The sequence below is a fragment of the Salvelinus fontinalis genome, chromosome 3 (genome assembly GCF_029448725.1).
Source record: "Salvelinus fontinalis isolate EN_2023a chromosome 3, ASM2944872v1, whole genome shotgun sequence".
Taxonomy (NCBI): Eukaryota; Metazoa; Chordata; class Actinopteri; order Salmoniformes; family Salmonidae; genus Salvelinus; species Salvelinus fontinalis.
The window spans coordinates 55678774-55696261 of NC_074667.1; the positions used below are offsets into that span (position 1 = coordinate 55678774).

General features: G+C 43.6%; 1 protein-coding gene across 3 annotated transcripts in view; it reads left to right on the forward strand.

The window, feature by feature from the left end:
* Positions 1–17488, forward strand: part of LOC129851141 (contactin-4-like) — a 252701-nt gene that overhangs the window by 160996 nt on the left and 74217 nt on the right. For all 3 annotated transcript variants that reach the window (XM_055917466.1, XM_055917468.1, XM_055917467.1), the window contains exons 6-8: positions 4279–4482; positions 12246–12348; positions 12686–12870. In XM_055917466.1, the coding sequence (XP_055773441.1) occupies positions 4279–4482; positions 12246–12348; positions 12686–12870 (492 nt within the window). The remainder of the gene's footprint in view (positions 1–4278; positions 4483–12245; positions 12349–12685; positions 12871–17488) is intronic.

Below are 17488 nucleotides of genomic sequence, written 5' to 3' on the forward strand. Positions count from 1 at the left end.
TCAATCAATCAATCAAATGTATTTATGAAGTCCTTTTTACATCAGCAGATGTCACAAAGTGCTATACAGAAACCCAGTCTAAAACCCCAAACAGCAAGGAAAGCAGACAGCAAGCAATGCAGATGGAATCACCACTGATTTTACATACCTTTTAAATTACGTGATGATGGTGATGATGATGACGCTAATGACGACAACGACGATGATGATGATGGTGGTGATAATGATGATTATGCTGGTGGTGCTGATGAAACGTTCAAAGTCCTGGTGGGAACAGTGAGCTTGGATTAACACAAAGCACTACAAAAGATGCAGAATGGGAAAGGTTTTTCAAGAATTTACAGTATTTCAGTTGCCTCAGTCACGCATACAAATTAATGTTTTTTTTTTTTAAATGTACTTCTCTATAAATCCTTTTTGCCTAAGGAACCAAAGTCTCTGGGCACAGAAAGTTACTGAATCACCAGACGAATAGCAAAACAAAGTGTTTATTTCAAAGGTTACTCTTCAAAATGTGTGTTTTGTTCTTTTTGAAAGACTCAAACCACAAAAGATGTGACATTAAAAAGATGCTGACATTTACAGTAAGAAAATGACTGGAGAGACCCACCTGACAGTTACCAGCCAACATGATGCTCGTTATCCTGTGAATCATAGCAGATCTGAGATCCTGCCTTGTCCTGTGATCCTACAAATGTACTGTATACTATATGTTGTATTGTTATTTTTGTGGAGACGAATGAAATACACACCTGTTTAGGCGAGGTGCTGGCTAGCGGAGTAGAACACTTGAAAAAGAAAAGTAGAGCCACACACTCTAGGAGGTCAGATGCAATAATTTAACCTGTCTGGCACCGGGGTTCCGCTAGCGGAACTCCTCCCACATTCCACTGAAAAGGCAGAGCGCGAAATTCAAAAGATATTTTTTAGAAATATTTAACTTTCACACATTAACAAGTCCAATACAGCAAATGAAAGATACACATCTTGTGAATCCAGTCAACATGTCCGATTTTTAAAATGTTTTACAGCGAAAACACCACATATATTTATGTTAGCTCACCACCAAATACAAAAAAGGACAGACATTTTTCACAGCACAGGTAGCATGCACAAAGCCAACCTAACTAACCAAGAACCAACCAAACTAACCAAGAAACAACTTCATCAGATGACAGTCTTATAACATGTTTGTCACGTTCCTGACCTGTTTTCCTTTGTTATGTATTTGTTTTAGTTGGTCAGGGCGTGAGTTGGGTGGGTTGGTCTAGGTTTGTTTTTCTATGTTGGGATTTTTGTGTTTGGCCTGGTATGATTCTCAATCAGAGACAGGTGTGTATCGTTTGTCCCTGATTGAGAGTCATACTAAGGCAGCCTGGGTTTCACTGGTGTTTTGTGGGTGTTTGTTTCCTGTGTCAGTGTTTCGGCCACACAGGACTGTTTTCAGGTTAGTCACGTTTGTAGAGTTTCGTAATTTGTAGTGTTTGTTGTTTGTTCATTAAAGCATGAATACCTACTACTCCGCATCTTGGTCCAATCCATGCTCCTCCTCGTCTGAGGAGGAGAACGACTACGACAACCTTAACAATGTTATACAATAAATCTATGTTTTGTTCGAAAAATGTGCATATTTGAGGTATAAATCAGTTTTACATTGCAGCTACCATCACAGCTACCGTCAGAAATAGCACTGAAGCAGCCAGAGTAATTACAGACACCAACGTCAAATACCTAAATACTCATCATAAAACATTTCTGAAACATCGATGGTGTACAGCAAATTAAAGACAAACATCTTGTGAATCCAACCAATATTTCCGATTTTTTTAAGTGTTTTACAGCGAAAACACAATATAGCATTATATTAGCTTACTACAATAGCCTACCACACTACCGCATTCATTCATCAAGGAACGTTAGCGATAGATATAGGCACGTTAGCGATAGCGAGTAAACCAGCAAAATATATTAATTTTCACTAACCTTCATAAACCTTCATCAGATGACAGTCCTATAACATCAGGTTATACATACACTTATGTTTTGTTCAAAAATGTGCACTTATGTTTTGTACAAAAATGGTTATACATTGTGCTAACGTAGCATATTTTTCCCAGAATGTCCGGATATTTTTATGACACTCACCTATTCTGACCAAATAACTATACATAAACGTTACTAGAAAATACATGTTGTATAGGAAATGATAGATACACTAGTTAATGCAATCGGCATGTTAGAATTCTAAAAATAACTTCATTACGACATCCAGCTTAGTTATAGCGAGAGAGTACCCAAAATCTGGGTGCAAACGACTATTTCACATGTTCGACAGATATATGAAATAGCATCATAAAATGGGTCCTACTTTTGACGATCTTCCATCAGAATGTTGTACAAGGGGTCCTTTGTCCCGAACAATCGTTGTTTGGATTTAGAATGTCCTCTTCTCCAGTCAATTAGCACGGAAAGCTAGCAAAGTAGCGCAAAGCTCTCCTTCCTGAACAAAGGCACACAAAGCAACACGCCTAACGTCCCGAAAAAATGTCAATAATCTAATAAAACTATATTGAAAAAACATACTTTACGATGATATTTTCACATGTATCAAATAAAATCAAAGCCGGACATATTAGTCGTCTATAACGACAGCTTTTCAGAAGGCAAAACCAGGTCCCTTCACGCGCTCTCCAGAAAACAGGAAACTAGTGATACGTCATTCAAAGAGCTTTTATTTGACCCCAGATCAAGTTATACACTCCATTTCTTCTCTCACTGCCTGTCGACATCTAGTGGAAGACGTATGAAGTGCATGTATACTAATAAATATCAAGGACATTTATAGGCAGGGCCTAAAACAGAGCATCGATTTCAGATTTTCCACTTCCTGTCAGGAAGTTTGCTGCAAAATTAGTTATGTTTTACTCACAGATATAATTCAAACGGTTTTAGAAACTAGAAAGTGTTTTCTATCCAATAGTAATAATAATATGCATATTGTACGAGCAAGAATTGAGTACGAGGCCGTTTAAATTGGGCACGATTTTCCCCCAAAGTGAAAACAGCGCCCTCTGTCCTCAACAGGTTAATAACCAAATATGAAACGTTTCAACAGACAAGTCTTCAACATGGTATAATTGTTGTATTGTTATTTTTACCATCATGGTGAGAGTTATTATAACATTTACTTATGTAACAGTTTACGTCCGTCCCCTCGCGCGAACCAGGGACCCTCTGCACACATCAACAACAGCCACCCACGAAGAATCGTTACCCATCGCTCCACAAAGGCCGCGGCCATTTCACATCGTTTACATTCCCTCCCCTTTCGACCTCCTCCTTTTTCCGCAGCAACCAGTGATCCGGGTCAACAGCATCAATGTAACAGTTTAACTTTACTTCCGTCCCCTCACCCATACCCGGGCTCAAACCAGGAACCCTCTGCACACATCAACAACAGTCACCCACGAAGCATCATTACCCATCGCTCCACAAAGTCCGCGGCCCTTGCAGAGCAAGGGGAACCACTACTTCAAGGTCTCGAAGCGAGTGACGTCACCGTTTGAAAGGCTATTAGCGCTCACCACCGCTAACTAGCTAGCCATTTCACATCGGTTACACTTACAGTACAATTAACCTAGTATTTTGTGATGATCCGAGCTCAAGCCCATCGTTCCTTAGAAATTAGGCCCATCCCTTACGCATTCCCCAAATTAATTTGTCTTCTCGCACTGTTGCGTCAATAAAACCATCATTTTTGGTCATGTTACTCTGCTGTCCAACTGTGTGCTACAAAAACCAAACCCGAACCAGGCTTCCTGGTCAGTCATTCTTAACAACTTAGAATGTTTAAAGTTTGTTTTCTCTGTGAAATAAAACATTCAGCCAATCTCAAGGCCTTGTATTATCTACAAAATGTCCTCTGATTTCGTCAAAATGCAATATATATATTTTTACAAAATAAACCCTGCCACACAAACAATATTAATTTTGAGATGTGTCCAGATAATTAGAGCACCTCCTAACTCATCACACTCGGACCATTCATTTTCACCCTAACATGTAGCTCTGTGATGATTCTGCAACCCCTTTGGAGGGTGAAGAATCAAACAACCCTACACACCTGCTACTCCACAAATCAATTCCAACCAGACAAAACTGGTATTCTCCCTATTCTCCCGTGTTATTATTCTAATAAGGAGAGTCAGCGTGACCCTGAAATCCTGGTGTATTTTTTGTTGTATTCGATCTCACACATTTCTTCTCCTTTCTCCACAGATCTGACATTCTCCTGGATTTTTAATGAGTATCCCTCGTTTGTGAAGCAGGACACACGACGCTTTATCTCCCAGGAGACGGGGAATCTATACATCGCTAAAGTGGAGCCCTCTGATGTGGGCAACTACACCTGTGTGGTGACCAATACTGTCACCAAAACCAGAGTCCAGGGCCCGCCCACGCCTTTGGTGCTCCGCAGTGATGGTGAGATCCAGTTCTACGACAACCACTTACACCCTATAAAAACAGTATATTCCTATTTCATATGTTCATTTTCTGGCTGTTGTGCTGTGTAATGTGTTCAATACTATCACATTAGAATTGTGTAATTTGTTCACAATCATTAGGTGAAATGTCAGTAATATTAAACTACACTACTATACCATTAATAAATCATACATACATTATATGAATAATTGTATCTCTGCATAGTGTTAAACATTAGTTAGAGAAAGCCAACAATTAGATCACTCAGACAAAATACATTTTCATTGGAGAGCCTTTGACAAAGCCAGCCTGAAGCACCACAACCATTGGCTAGTGGGCTTTCTTGCATGGTCTTGAGCAGATATTTTACTCCAACTGTTTAGGCCTCAATTTGAAACCAGAGGAGTCCTTTTAACATGAACAAATATCAGATATATTTTTCTAATCGTTATATCTATCAGATATGTCAGGCGCAAGTACATGTAGCGGACATGAGTTGGTCATGGTCACAGGATGAGGTAACCTGCCTGCAAACTTCAAAACCAGCATCGGCCCTCGGCCCGTCAGGGAATTTCATCTTGGTCTAATGGGCTAATATGTTGGTTGTTCCTGTGGGAGACCCTGGTTCATACCCACGTGTTGCATTCAGTATGTTAGCATGAAAACTACTACTGCTAATTATTCAACCCTCTTAGAGATGATCATGAGTAAATTAACCCTCTCTATTGAATATGGTCCTTAAGACAACTATAATTGCTTGAATCAGGGGAAACATTTATGTGTAGTCAGCCGTCCTACCATTAAATAATACCATATGTTTCAAGATGGCAACCATTGTTCCTGTTCTCAAGAAAGCTAAGGTAACTGAACTAAATGACTATCGCCCCATAGCACTCATTTCTGTCATCATGAAGTGCTTTGAGAGACCTCCACCCTACCTGTCACCTTAGACCCACTTCAATTTGCTTACCGATCGAATAGGTCCACAGACGATGCAATCGTCATCACACTGCACACTGCCCTAACCCATCTGGACAAGAGGAATACCTATGTACGAATGCTGTTCATTGACTATAGGTCAGCATTCAACGCTATAGTACCCTCCAAACTCCTGGGTCTCGACTCTGCCCTGTGCAACTGGTTCCTGGACTTCTTGACGGGCTGCCCCCAGGTGGTGAAGGTAGGAAACAACATCTCCACTCCGCTGATGCTCAACACTGGGGCCCCACAAGTGGGCGTTCTCAGCCCCCTCCTGTACTCCCTATTGATCAATGACATTGTGGCCGTGCACGCCTCCAACTCAATCATCAAGTTGGCAGATGACACAACAGTGGTAGGCTTGATTACCAAAAATGACGAGACAGCCTACAGGGAGGAGGTGAGGGCCCTCGGAGTGTGGTGTCAGGAAAATAACCTCTCACTCAATGTCAGCAAAACAAAAGAGATGATTCTGGACTTCAGGAAACAGCAGAGGGAGCACCCCCCTATCCACATCAACACAACAGCAGTGAAGAAGGCAGAAAGTTTTAAGTTCCTCTGTGTACATATCATCGACAAATTGAAATGGTCCACCCACACACACAGTGTGGTGAAGAAGGCTGAAAAGAATGTGGCTTGTCATCGAAAACTCTCACTAACTTTTACAGGTGCACAATTGAGAGCATCCTGTCGGGCTGTATCGCCGCCTGGTATGGCAACTGCACCGCCCACAACCGTAAGGCTCTCCAGAGGGTAGTGAGGTCTGCACAACGCATCACCGGTGGCAAACTACCTGCCCTCTAGGACACCTACAACACCCGATGTCACAAGAAGGCAAGAAAGATCATCAAGGACAATAACCACCCAAGTCACTGCCTGATCACCCCGCTTCCATCCAGAGGGCGAGGTCAGTACAGGTGCATCAAAGCTGGGACAGAGAGATTGAAAAACAGCTTCTATCTCAAGGCCATCAGATTGTTAAACAGCCACCACTAGCACAGAGAGGCGGCTGCCTACTTACAGACTGAGCAAGAGGACAAGTACATTAGAGTGTCTAGTTTGAGAAAAAGACCCCTCACAAGTCCTCAACTGGCAGCTTCATTAAATAGTATCTCAGACTGGCCAATAAAAATAAAAGATTAAGATGTGCAAAAGAACACAGACACTGGACAGAGATATGGCTTCTTCTTTGCAACTCTGCCTAGAAGGCCATCATCCCGGAGTCACTTCTTCACTGTTGACGACGTTGAGACTTGTGTTTTGCGTGTACTATTTAATGAAGCTGCCAGTTGAGGACTTGTGAGGCACTCTAATGTACTTGTCCTCTTGCTCAGTTGTGCAACGGGGCCTCCCACTCCTCTTTCTATTCTGGATAGAGATCTGTATGAGATCTTCAGTTTCTTGGCAATTTCTCGCATGGAATAGCCTTCATTTCTCAGAACAAAAATAGACTGCCGAGTTTCAGAAGAAAGTTATTTGTTTCTGGCCATTTTGAGCCTGTAAACAAACCCACAAATGCTGATGCTCCAGATACTCAACTAGTCTAAAGAAGGCCAGTTGTATTGCTTCGTTAAACAGCACAACAGTTTTCAGCTGTGCTAACATAATTGCAAAAGGGGTTTCTAATGATCAATTCACCTTTTAAAATGATAAACTTGGATTAGCTAACACAATGTACCATTGGAACACAGGAGTGATACTGATAATGCTGATAATGTGCCTCTGTACGCCTATGTAGATATTCCATAAAAAATTTGCCATTTCCAGCCACAATAGTCATTTTCAACATTAACAATGTCTACAGTACACTATATTTCTGATCAGTTTGATGTTATTTTAATGGACAAAAATTTGCTTTTCTTTCAAAAACAAGGACATTTCTAAGTGACCCCAAACTTTTGAACTGCAGTGTATATTCTTATCCCATTCCTTTACTAGATTGTGTGTATTAGGTTTTGTTGTGGAATTTGTTAGATATTAGGTTTTGTTGTGGAATTGTTAGATATTAGGTTTTGTTGTGGAATTGTTAGATTTTAGCTGTTAGATACTGCTGCACTGTCAGATCTAGAAGAATAAGCATTTCGCTACACTCGCAATAACACCTGCTAACCATGTGTGTGACCAATAAAATATGATTTGATGATAGTATTGCGTAATATTTTCGTGGGATTTTCTTTTTTTACTTTTGCACCTTTTTCATGGTATCCAATTGGTAGTTACATTCTTGTCTCATTGCTGCAATTCCCGTACTGACTTGGGAGAGGCAAAAGTCAAGAGCCATGCGTCCTCCGAAATACAACCCAACCAAGCCACACTGCTTCTTGACACAATGCCCACTTAACCCGGAAGCCAGCCGCATCAATGTGTTGGAGGAAATACTGTGCACCTGGCGATTGTGTCAGCGTGCACTGCGCCCGGTCCACCATAGGAGTTGCTAGTGCGTGATGGGACAAGGACATCCCTGCTGGCCAAATCCTCCCCTAACCTGGATGACGCTGGGCCAATTTTGCGCTGTCCCATGGGTTTCACGGTTGTGGCCAGCTGCGACAGAGCCTGGACTCGAACCCAGAATATCTAGTGGCACAGCTAGCACTGTGATGCAGTGCCTTAGATCACTGCGCAACTCGGGAGGCCATAGTATAGCATAATATTACAGTAAATTACACTGACTGTATCTAAGCAGTTGGGTTTTGTTTTGTGTTTTGATAAAACACTGCAGAAGCAGCAGCATTTCAGGGTTAGGTTTAAAATGCAGGACACTGGATCTCTGCTTGTCTGGAATCACTACTTCTAGTGCATACTATTTTTTAAGATGCAGCATGAGAAGGTATCTTTTTTTTCCCAACTTACAATACCTACTGGTGTGACAATGAGGAATCAACAATGAACCATCCAATCACACACATCACATTAGCTTATATTATCTCCTAAAGGTTATGGTATGAGACAGTGTTGTAGAACTCGAGTCCAGGACTCGGACTTGACTCGGACTCAAGTAACAATTTTCGGACTCAACCAGTCATGACTTGGACTTGGACTCGACCAGTAGTGACTTTGTTGTCAGAAAGTCTCCCTCCCTTGCATTATTCAACATGATAGCTACAACAGCATACGTCAGATAGCTACTGTATTTGCTGCTAGCCTTACCAATGTGTAAAACAGTATGTTATCAAGCTTTCTACATTACATAATGTAGCTTTGAGCACCAACAAGGGATTTGTGACTCGACTCGGGCTCGAGCATAAAAGACTCTGACCCATACGCTCTTAAAAAAAAGGTGTGAAGAACCATTAAGGGTTCTTCGGTTTGTCCCCATAGGGGAACCCTTTTTGGTGCTGGGTAGAACCCTTTGCAGAGAATTCTAACTAGAACCTTCTATGTAGGGTTCTTCTTAGAACCCCCTGTAAATGGTTCTATCTAGAATCATCTATGAATGGTTCAGGCTAGAACACTCTATGAAGGGTTTTACCAAAAACCCGTTTATCCTCTAAAGCAGGGTTCCCCAACTGGTGGCCTCTTTGCCGAATTTGGCCCAAGTGATTTTGGCCCCCGAAGTTCTGAGCCCCAAATAAGACTGTAAAAACACCCGTAAATCAGCTCCAAATGATTTTAATTTAGAAAATCTGTTCCAAAGTATTCCCACACAGTGCCCCTTCACTTTTTCCACATTTTGTTTTGTGACAAGGTGGGATTAAAATGGATTTAATTTTATATTTAAAAAAAGAAAGAAATAATCGACACAAAATACTCAGTAATGTCAAAGTGGAAGAAAAATGTAACATTCATAAAAATATATATAAAAAAATTAAGCACTAATATATCTTGGTTAGATAAGTATTCAACCCCCTGAGTCAATACGTGTTAGAATCACCTTTGGGAGCGATTACAGCTTTGAATCTTTCTGGGTATAGCGGTTCTCGTGGGCTGAAGGAAGAGTGGACCAAGGTGCAGCGTTTAAAGTGTTCATGCTTAAAAAAAGATTTTAATTTTTTTTAATCGAACAAAACCAACAAACAGGAGAATGAAAGCGAAACAGTTCTGTCTGGTAGAGACACAAAACAGAGAACTACCCACAAAACACAGGTGGGAAAAGGCTACCTAAGTATGGTTCTCAATCAGAGACAACAATAGAAAGCTGCCTCTGATTGAGAACCACACCCGGCCAAACACATAGAAATAGACAACATAGAACAAAAACAGAATGCCCACCCCAAATAGAGACATAAAAAGGATCTCTAAGGTCAGGACGTGACAGTACCCCCCCCCCCCCCCCCAAAGGTGCGGATTCTGGGCATCTATCCGCGGTGGCGGCTCTTGTGCGGGACGTGGACCCCGCTCCACCTTAAGCTTGACCCACTTATGTGGCGCCTCTGGAGCGGGGATCCTCACAGCGGGCCCAGGACAGGAGGGAGACTCTGGCAGCTCCGGACAGGAGGGAGACTCTGGCAGCTCCGGACAGGAGGGGGAGACACTGGCACCTCCAAACAGGAGGGGGAGACTCTGGCAGCTCCGGACAGGAGGGGGAGACTCTGGCAGCTCCGGACAGGAGGGGGAGACTCTGGCTCATCACTGGAGGATGGGTATCATCACTGGAGGCTTCGTGCCATGGATCATCACTGGAGGCTTCGTGCCATGGATCATCACTGGAGCCTTCGTGCCATGGATCATCACTTGAGTGGAGAGACACACAGGAGGCCAGGCTCTGGGAGCAGGCACAGGACTCACCAGGCTGAGGAGACATGCAGAAGGGTTAGGGCTTAGTACAGGCACAGGACTCACCAGGCTGGGTGACATGCAGGAGGCCTCTTCCTTGGCCGAGGCACCGGATACACTGGTCCATGGAGGCGCACTGGCGGTCTCGAGCGCAGAGCTAGCACAACTCGTCCTGGCTGGATACCCCCTGTAGCCCGGCAAGTGCGGGGAGCCGGAACAGGCCGCACTGGGCTGTGCTGGCGAACCGGGGACACCGTGCATAGGGCTTGGCGCAGGATAATCCGGGCCGAGGGGACACACTTGAGGCTAGATGCACTGAGCCGGCACCAACCCTCCTGGCTCGATGCCCACTCTAGCCCGGCCGATGCGAGGAGCTGCGATGTAGCGCACCGGGCCATGAGTGCGCACTGGGGACACCGTGCGCTTCACCGCATTACACAGTGCCTGCCCGGTCACTCTCTCCCCACGACAAACATGAGGAGTTGGCTCAGGTCTATGACCTGACTCCGCCAATCTCCCCGTGTGCCGCCCCCAAAAGAATTCTGGGGTTGCCTCTCGTGTACGCCTCCTCGAGCCAACTCCTCGTAGCGTCGCCGCTCCGCCTTAGCTGACTCCAGCTCCTCTTTAGGATGGCGATACTCTCCCGTCTGTGCCCAGGGTCCCTTGCTGTCCAGGATTTCCTCCCATGTCCAACTCTCCAACAAATGCTGCTCCTTCCTACCACGCTGCTTGGTCCTTTGGTGGTGGCTAGTTCTGTAACGGTTCTCGTGGGCTGAAGGAAGAGTGGACCAAGGTGCAGCGTTTAAAGTGTTCATGATTTAATCAACAACAACAACAACAAAAACACCAACAAAACCAACAAACAGGAGAACGAAAGCAAAACAGTTCTGTCTGGTGCAGACACAAGACAGAAAACAACTACCCACAAAACACAGGTGGGAAAAGGCTACCTAAGTATGGTTCTCAATCAGAGACAACGATAGACAGCAGCCTCTGATTTAGAACCACAACCGGCCAACCACATAGAAATAGACAACATAGAACAAAAACATAGAATGCCCACCCCAACTCACGCCCTGACCAACCAAAATAGAGACATAAAAAGGATCTTTAAGGTCAGTGCGTGACACTTGGTAAGTCTCTAAGAGCTTTCCACACCTGGATTGTGAAACATTTGCCCATTATTCTTTTCAAAATTCTTCAAGCTTTGTCAAATTGGTTGTTGATCATTGCTAAACAACTATTTTCAAGTCTTGCCATAGATATTCAAGCAGATTTAAGTCAAAACTGTAACTTGGCCACTCAGGAACAATCACTGTCTTCTTGGTAATCAACTTCAGTGTAGATTTGGCCTTGTGTTTTAGGTTATTGTCCTGCTGAAAGGTGAATTCATCTCCCAGTAATGGAATTTATTTCACCCAACTTTTAACCTAAATCCAATGACATGGTGATTTTTTGTTGTTGATTTCACAGTGAATTTCTTTTGACGTTGAACTGACATCTGTGCCCAGTGGGCTTGCCTTACAAAGAACCCTCGTCTTCCAAAAAGGGTTCTTCAGAAGAAAACGGTTCTTGGTATAACCCTATTCCTCCACAAAGAACCCATTTGGAACCCTTTTTTCTAATAGTGTAGGGACTTGGCACTCGACTCGGACTCAAGGTTTAGTGACTTGACTATATCACTGATTAGAGCCTCATCCAGCTGTCTCATTTACCATGGCTGATAGGGCCTTGGCTACCCGGCTGTATTAGACAATGGAGATACAGATCTGAATGAGCTTTCACAGTCAGTCAGGGAACCGTGCCTCACAATATCAAGGAGATGAAATTGGCTTGTTTCTCCCATTTCAAGAGCCCATTTGGGCTGAGAAACCTCTGGAAATGTGATTGAGATTTACAGATAGAGAATACCAGCAACAATGAGAACCTGTTATTGGTTTTCCAAAAGAACCACTTCTCAGGTGTATGATTGTAATCGCTAATAGGACATATGTAGGAAACGACATATCATATTATCTGTGTTGTTGTTTTTTCCTTTCTTATAATTGGTTGTGAATTACTCTCCTCAGGTATAATGGGTGAATACGAGCCGAAGATCGAAGTTCAGTTTCCAGAGATTGTCCATGTAGCCAAAGGATTGACAGTGAAACTGGAATGTTTTGCATTAGGAAAGTAAGTGGACTCTGGGCTTGGTTAAACAGGCACACAAATACATGAAAAGCAGAAAGGTTATTAACAAACAGCGAGATATTTTTCATGTATCACTGCATGCCTCCAACCCTCCTCTGATTGAAGCTGAGCTGGACATCTGAGATGTCTTGTAGAGTTGGGGCTGTGACTACTGGTACACTAGTTGAATTATGTATTACCTACATGTCAGTATTTTTTTGTCTGATCAATTGAATCCATCTAGGTTAAGTATTGTGGTGAGGTTGTGATATTACAAATGATTTGTGTTTGTAATATGAACATGCTACAAGGTTTCTCTTTCCATTCCTCTTTACTCCAGCCCTGTCCCCTCTATAAACTGGAATAGAGTGGACGGAATCCCCTTTTCTAGGAAGGTGGATGTGAGGAAAGCCAGCGGTGTCCTGGAAATCCCCTATTTCCAGCAGGAAGACGCGGGCACATACGAGTGTGTGGCAGAGAACTCCAGGGGGAAGAACACTGTAAAAGGAAAGCTCTCATTCTACGGTAGGTGATCCTGAACCACATGAGTATTTGAACCAGTGAAGGCTGCATGTGTCAGCTTCATTCAGATTGAAACGCATCAAAGGGAGACCTAACTGGGTTTAAAACACAGCCATCGGTAATCAACTGTGGCCACTTTGCATGGGGGAGCATCGTTTTAACAGAGCATCCCAAATGATTAAGGCCCCGCCGGCCATGATGCGCATAATATTTTGATCCAGATTAAAGCAATGATGATGTGGATGAGGAGGAGACCTTGGATGTGACCTTGTGTGTGGGACTTGTATTGGTCTCTACCAGATGGCATTGGGATTGACATCCAACTTGACTGGAGATCAAAGCTGTTAAATGTACTATACTTAGACCAGGGCCACATATGCCATCGGAATAATCCGCAGTGCAGCATCTGGATGAAGACGAGGAAGAGTAGTTGTGAAATGTGGTTGTTAGTGTTATTAGTTGTATTCATGTCTGTTTCGTTCAGATAGTAAGCTGATGATATCCTTTACTTAATAATGTAGATTTTCAACTGATTCCCTGCGGCTGAATATTTCTGTTTTGGATTTGCTGTCATTGTCATCCATGCATGTATTATTTGTATTATTATTTAACCTTTCTCTTGGTTATTGAGGTAAAATCATCAAAAACATCCCTGTCTATTCAGGATGTTTCAAGCTGAGAGAAAAATCAAATAGTTTAGCAAAATTATTTTTGTCCCCCTACTGGACCAATATTATTGTCACTATTGGCCCCAGCATTAGACAGTGTTTTGACCTCTAATAACACAGCAGGAGGTCTCAAGGCTCTATCAGTGGCAGCACATTTGCATTTACTATGGACATTCAAATGAAGCTTTGCGACCTTCCGTTGTTCTCCAGTAGTCATACGATGGCATTCTTCAGACAAGACGTCCTTTTATTAAGTAAGTACCTGTAGGCTATCCTCACCACTGAGATTTATCTCTACCTTCTGGGGTCTTTCGCCGCAGCATGCTTAATGGCCCATTTACAAGAATAGCTTGTCTGGCTCCCTGCAATTTTTATTACACTTGTTGTTTCATTGTTTATATTCCCACAATGTGGATCAGTCACAGATAAATGCTGGAAAATACTCTAAAGAAACATGGCCGCCTGGACTAATTCTATGAAGTATGTTCTCTTTGGTAGCAGCAACGATATACAGTATAGTTATATGGATTGTAAAACAAAGTTTTAAAAAAACTGAGCACAGCAGGTGATAACTAACATACATACTTCTATACAGGCCATCTAATTCCGTGCGGGTAAATATTTATGATCTCTTGATTTTCTTCCAAATTCAACTGAATATCTCTCCTTCAATTGGTTTCCCATCTCTATGCCCCTGTGGTGTGTAAGTCAGGCTCTGTCAGCTGTCAGGAATAACTCTTTCTGTGCATTAAACAATTTGGCATTATTTACAACGTGCCTGTCTCCAAGCTCCCTGCAGTGTTGCTCTGGCTGTGAGCTACAGGGGATAGGTTGTCCATATTAGCAGCAGGTCTGTCCTATTTTGATGTACTTTCTCTCTCTCTCTCTCTCTCTCTTTCTCTCTCTCTCTCTCTCTCTTGCAGTGCATGCCTGGAGTTTTTTGGAGTTTGAGTGTTTGGTGTGATGGGCTCAGTCCTAACTAATTTTCTTGATTCTGTCCTTGGTCTTTTCTTTCAATTTTTATTTTCTATGGTGGAGTGTTAATGCACTTTGTTTTAGCGGTATCCACAGTTCTTTTTTTAAGTTAGGGTGGAAGAGAGTTAGTTTCCTGGGGTTTGGAAGGTGTGGTGTGCGCGATGGCTTCTCAGCCTAGCGTGGAGGAGACACTGTCTATACGGCATGGATTCAGGTGCGTTCCTGAGAATGGAGTTGAAGTGGAGGTGGTTCTGCTCGCAGTCGGTGGACAGGTAGGAGCTGAATTTAAACATTCCGCTTCCGGAATGAACAAAGCTGTGGTTGTGTTCATGAAAAGAGCAAATTTGGTTGGTAGACTAATTGCTAGTTGTATATTTGTAAGGGGTGTGTTGATGCCAATTTTGCCATTTTTTACCCCTTCGACAAGGGTGGTAGTTGCAAATTTGACTCCGTTTATTACGGATGATCAAAAGTTGAGTCGTTTGGTAAGTTTGCTAGCAGTTTTCGTGTACTGTTGGGAGGTTTTCAGGCAGATGCCGTTAAGCACGTTGTTTCGTTCCGGAGGCAAGTGTTTATGTTTCTGAAAACAATGAGCAACAGCTAAATGTGCATTTTAAAGTGAGGCATGGGGAGGGGCTCTACGCAGGGTTTGCCAGCACAGATAGTCTACGGTGTTTTGAGTGTGGGGATTTGGGGCAAAAGAGCTTTGCGTGCCCACATAAAGGCTGTAGACAAGGTGAGGGTACAAGCGCCAGTGGGGGAAATTGAGGTCAACGTGCAGGGGGCAATGAGATGGAGACAACAGAGGCTGGGTCTAGTCATGCTATGGATGGTGGTGTAGCGGAGGCTGAGTCTAGTCATGCTATGGATGGTGGTGTAGCTGAGGCTGGGTCTAGTCATGCTATGGATGGTGGTGTAGTGGAGGCTGGGTCTAGTCATGCTATGGATGGTGGTGTAGTTGAGGCTGGGTCTAGTCATGCTATGAATGGTGGTGTAGTGGAGGCTGGGCCTAGTCATGCTATGGATGGTGGTGTAGCGGAGGCTGAGTCTAGTCATGCTATGGATGGTGGTGTAGCTGAGGCTGAGTCTAGTCATGCTATGGATGGTGGTGTAGCTGAGGCTGGGTCTAGTCATGCTATGGATGGTGGGGTAGCTGAGGCTGGATCTAGTCATGCTATGGATGGTGGTGTAGCGGAGGCTGAGTCTAGTCATGCTATGGAGGGTGATGTAGATGAGGCTGAGGAGAGTATAGTGGGGAAGTGTAAGAGACTAGGGGGAAGGAGGAGGGTGTCAAGCGGAAAAGGAAAAAGGGGGAGAAGAAGGAGGTGGGAGGGGAGAGGCTGGTGTGGTCAAAGGCACCATGGAACCTTTGCCTGGTGCTGAGGGGGGAGGCCCTGACCAGAGAGGAAGGGCAGGTGGTCAGGATGGGAGATGAAGATGAGGAGGAAAGTGAGTCTGAGGAAGGGGATGATGAGTTTCTTTTTCAGACTCCTCTTCAATGGGTCCAGAGCTGACAGCCAGTCAAGCAGAGGGGTCATAGTACACTTTCCGGAATGAGACAAAGGGGAAAAAAGTTAATCTTGAGGCTTTTTTTTCTGATCCGAGAAAGTTTGTAAGATCAGTACATGCTATGAAAAATGAGGGGCATGGTGTCCTCTCACCCAGGAAACAGTTTAGGTTGGAAGTGGGTCGCAACAGTGCGTAAGAGTCTACCTTCAGACACTATTTAGATTAATAGTTTCTTTCTGGCACTGGGGCTTTTTGAGCTTTGCTATTGGTTTCTTTCTTTGCTGACTTTTCTCCCACTTCTTATGGAGACTCTTCGGGTAGGCTCGATCAATATAAATGGCGCCAGAGGTACGGGAAAGAGGAGTGTGTTGGGTGAATATGTCAAACAAAAAAAGTACTGTTGTTTCTGCAGGAGACGCATAGTGATGTGGTGAATGAAGTCGATTGGGGGCTCTGGTGGAAAGGGGCAAATGCGTTGAGCCATGGGGCAAATTTTAGTGCAGGGGTGGCAGTCCTTTTTGTACCGGGTTTGTCTGTAAAAATGTGCTCCTCAAAGGTGGTGTGTAGGGGTAGGCTGCTTGTTGTAAAATCAGAAATTAACAATATGGTTTTGTCTTTATAAATGTGTATGCGCCTAACACAGGGAGAGAGAGGGGGGTTCTAGTTGGGTCTTAGACAGGAACTCTCACAGGTTGCGCCTGAGGAGACGCTGGTGGTCGGCGGGGACTGGAACTGTAAAATTGATTTTACGAAAGACAGAAATGGGGGAGAGCCTCATTCAATATCAGTGGGAGTGTTAAGGGACATCATTAATCAGTTCGGCCTAGTGGATGTTTGGAGAACTAAACATCCCAACACAAGACGGTATACAGTTGAAGTTGGAAGTTTACATACAACTTAGCCAAATACATTTAAACTCAGTTTTTCAAAATTCCTTACATTTAATCCTAGTAAAAATTCCCTGTCTTAGGTCAGCTAGGATCACCACTTTATTTTAAGAATATGACATGTCAGAATAATAGTAGAGAGAATGATTTATATCAGCTTTTATTTCTTTCATCACATTCCCAGTGGGTCAGAAGTTTACATACACTCAATTAGTATTTGGTAGCATTGGCTTTAAATTGTTTAACTTGGGTCAAATGTTTCGGGCAGCCTTCCACAAGCTTACCAAAATAAGTTGGGTGAATTTTGGCGCATTCCTCCTGACAGCTGGTGTAACTGAGTCAGGTTTGTACTTCCCGGGTGGCGCAGTGGTCTAGGGCACTGCATCGCAGTGCTAGCTGCGCCACCAGAGTCTCTGGGTTCGCGCCCAGGCTCTGTCGCAGCCGGCCGCAACCGGGAGGTCCGTGGGGCGATGCACAATTGGCATAGCGTCGTCCGGGTTAGGGAGGGTTTGGCCGGTAGGGATATCCTTGTCTCAGTATGTAAAATGTAATAAAAATGTATGCACTCTACTGTAAGTCGCT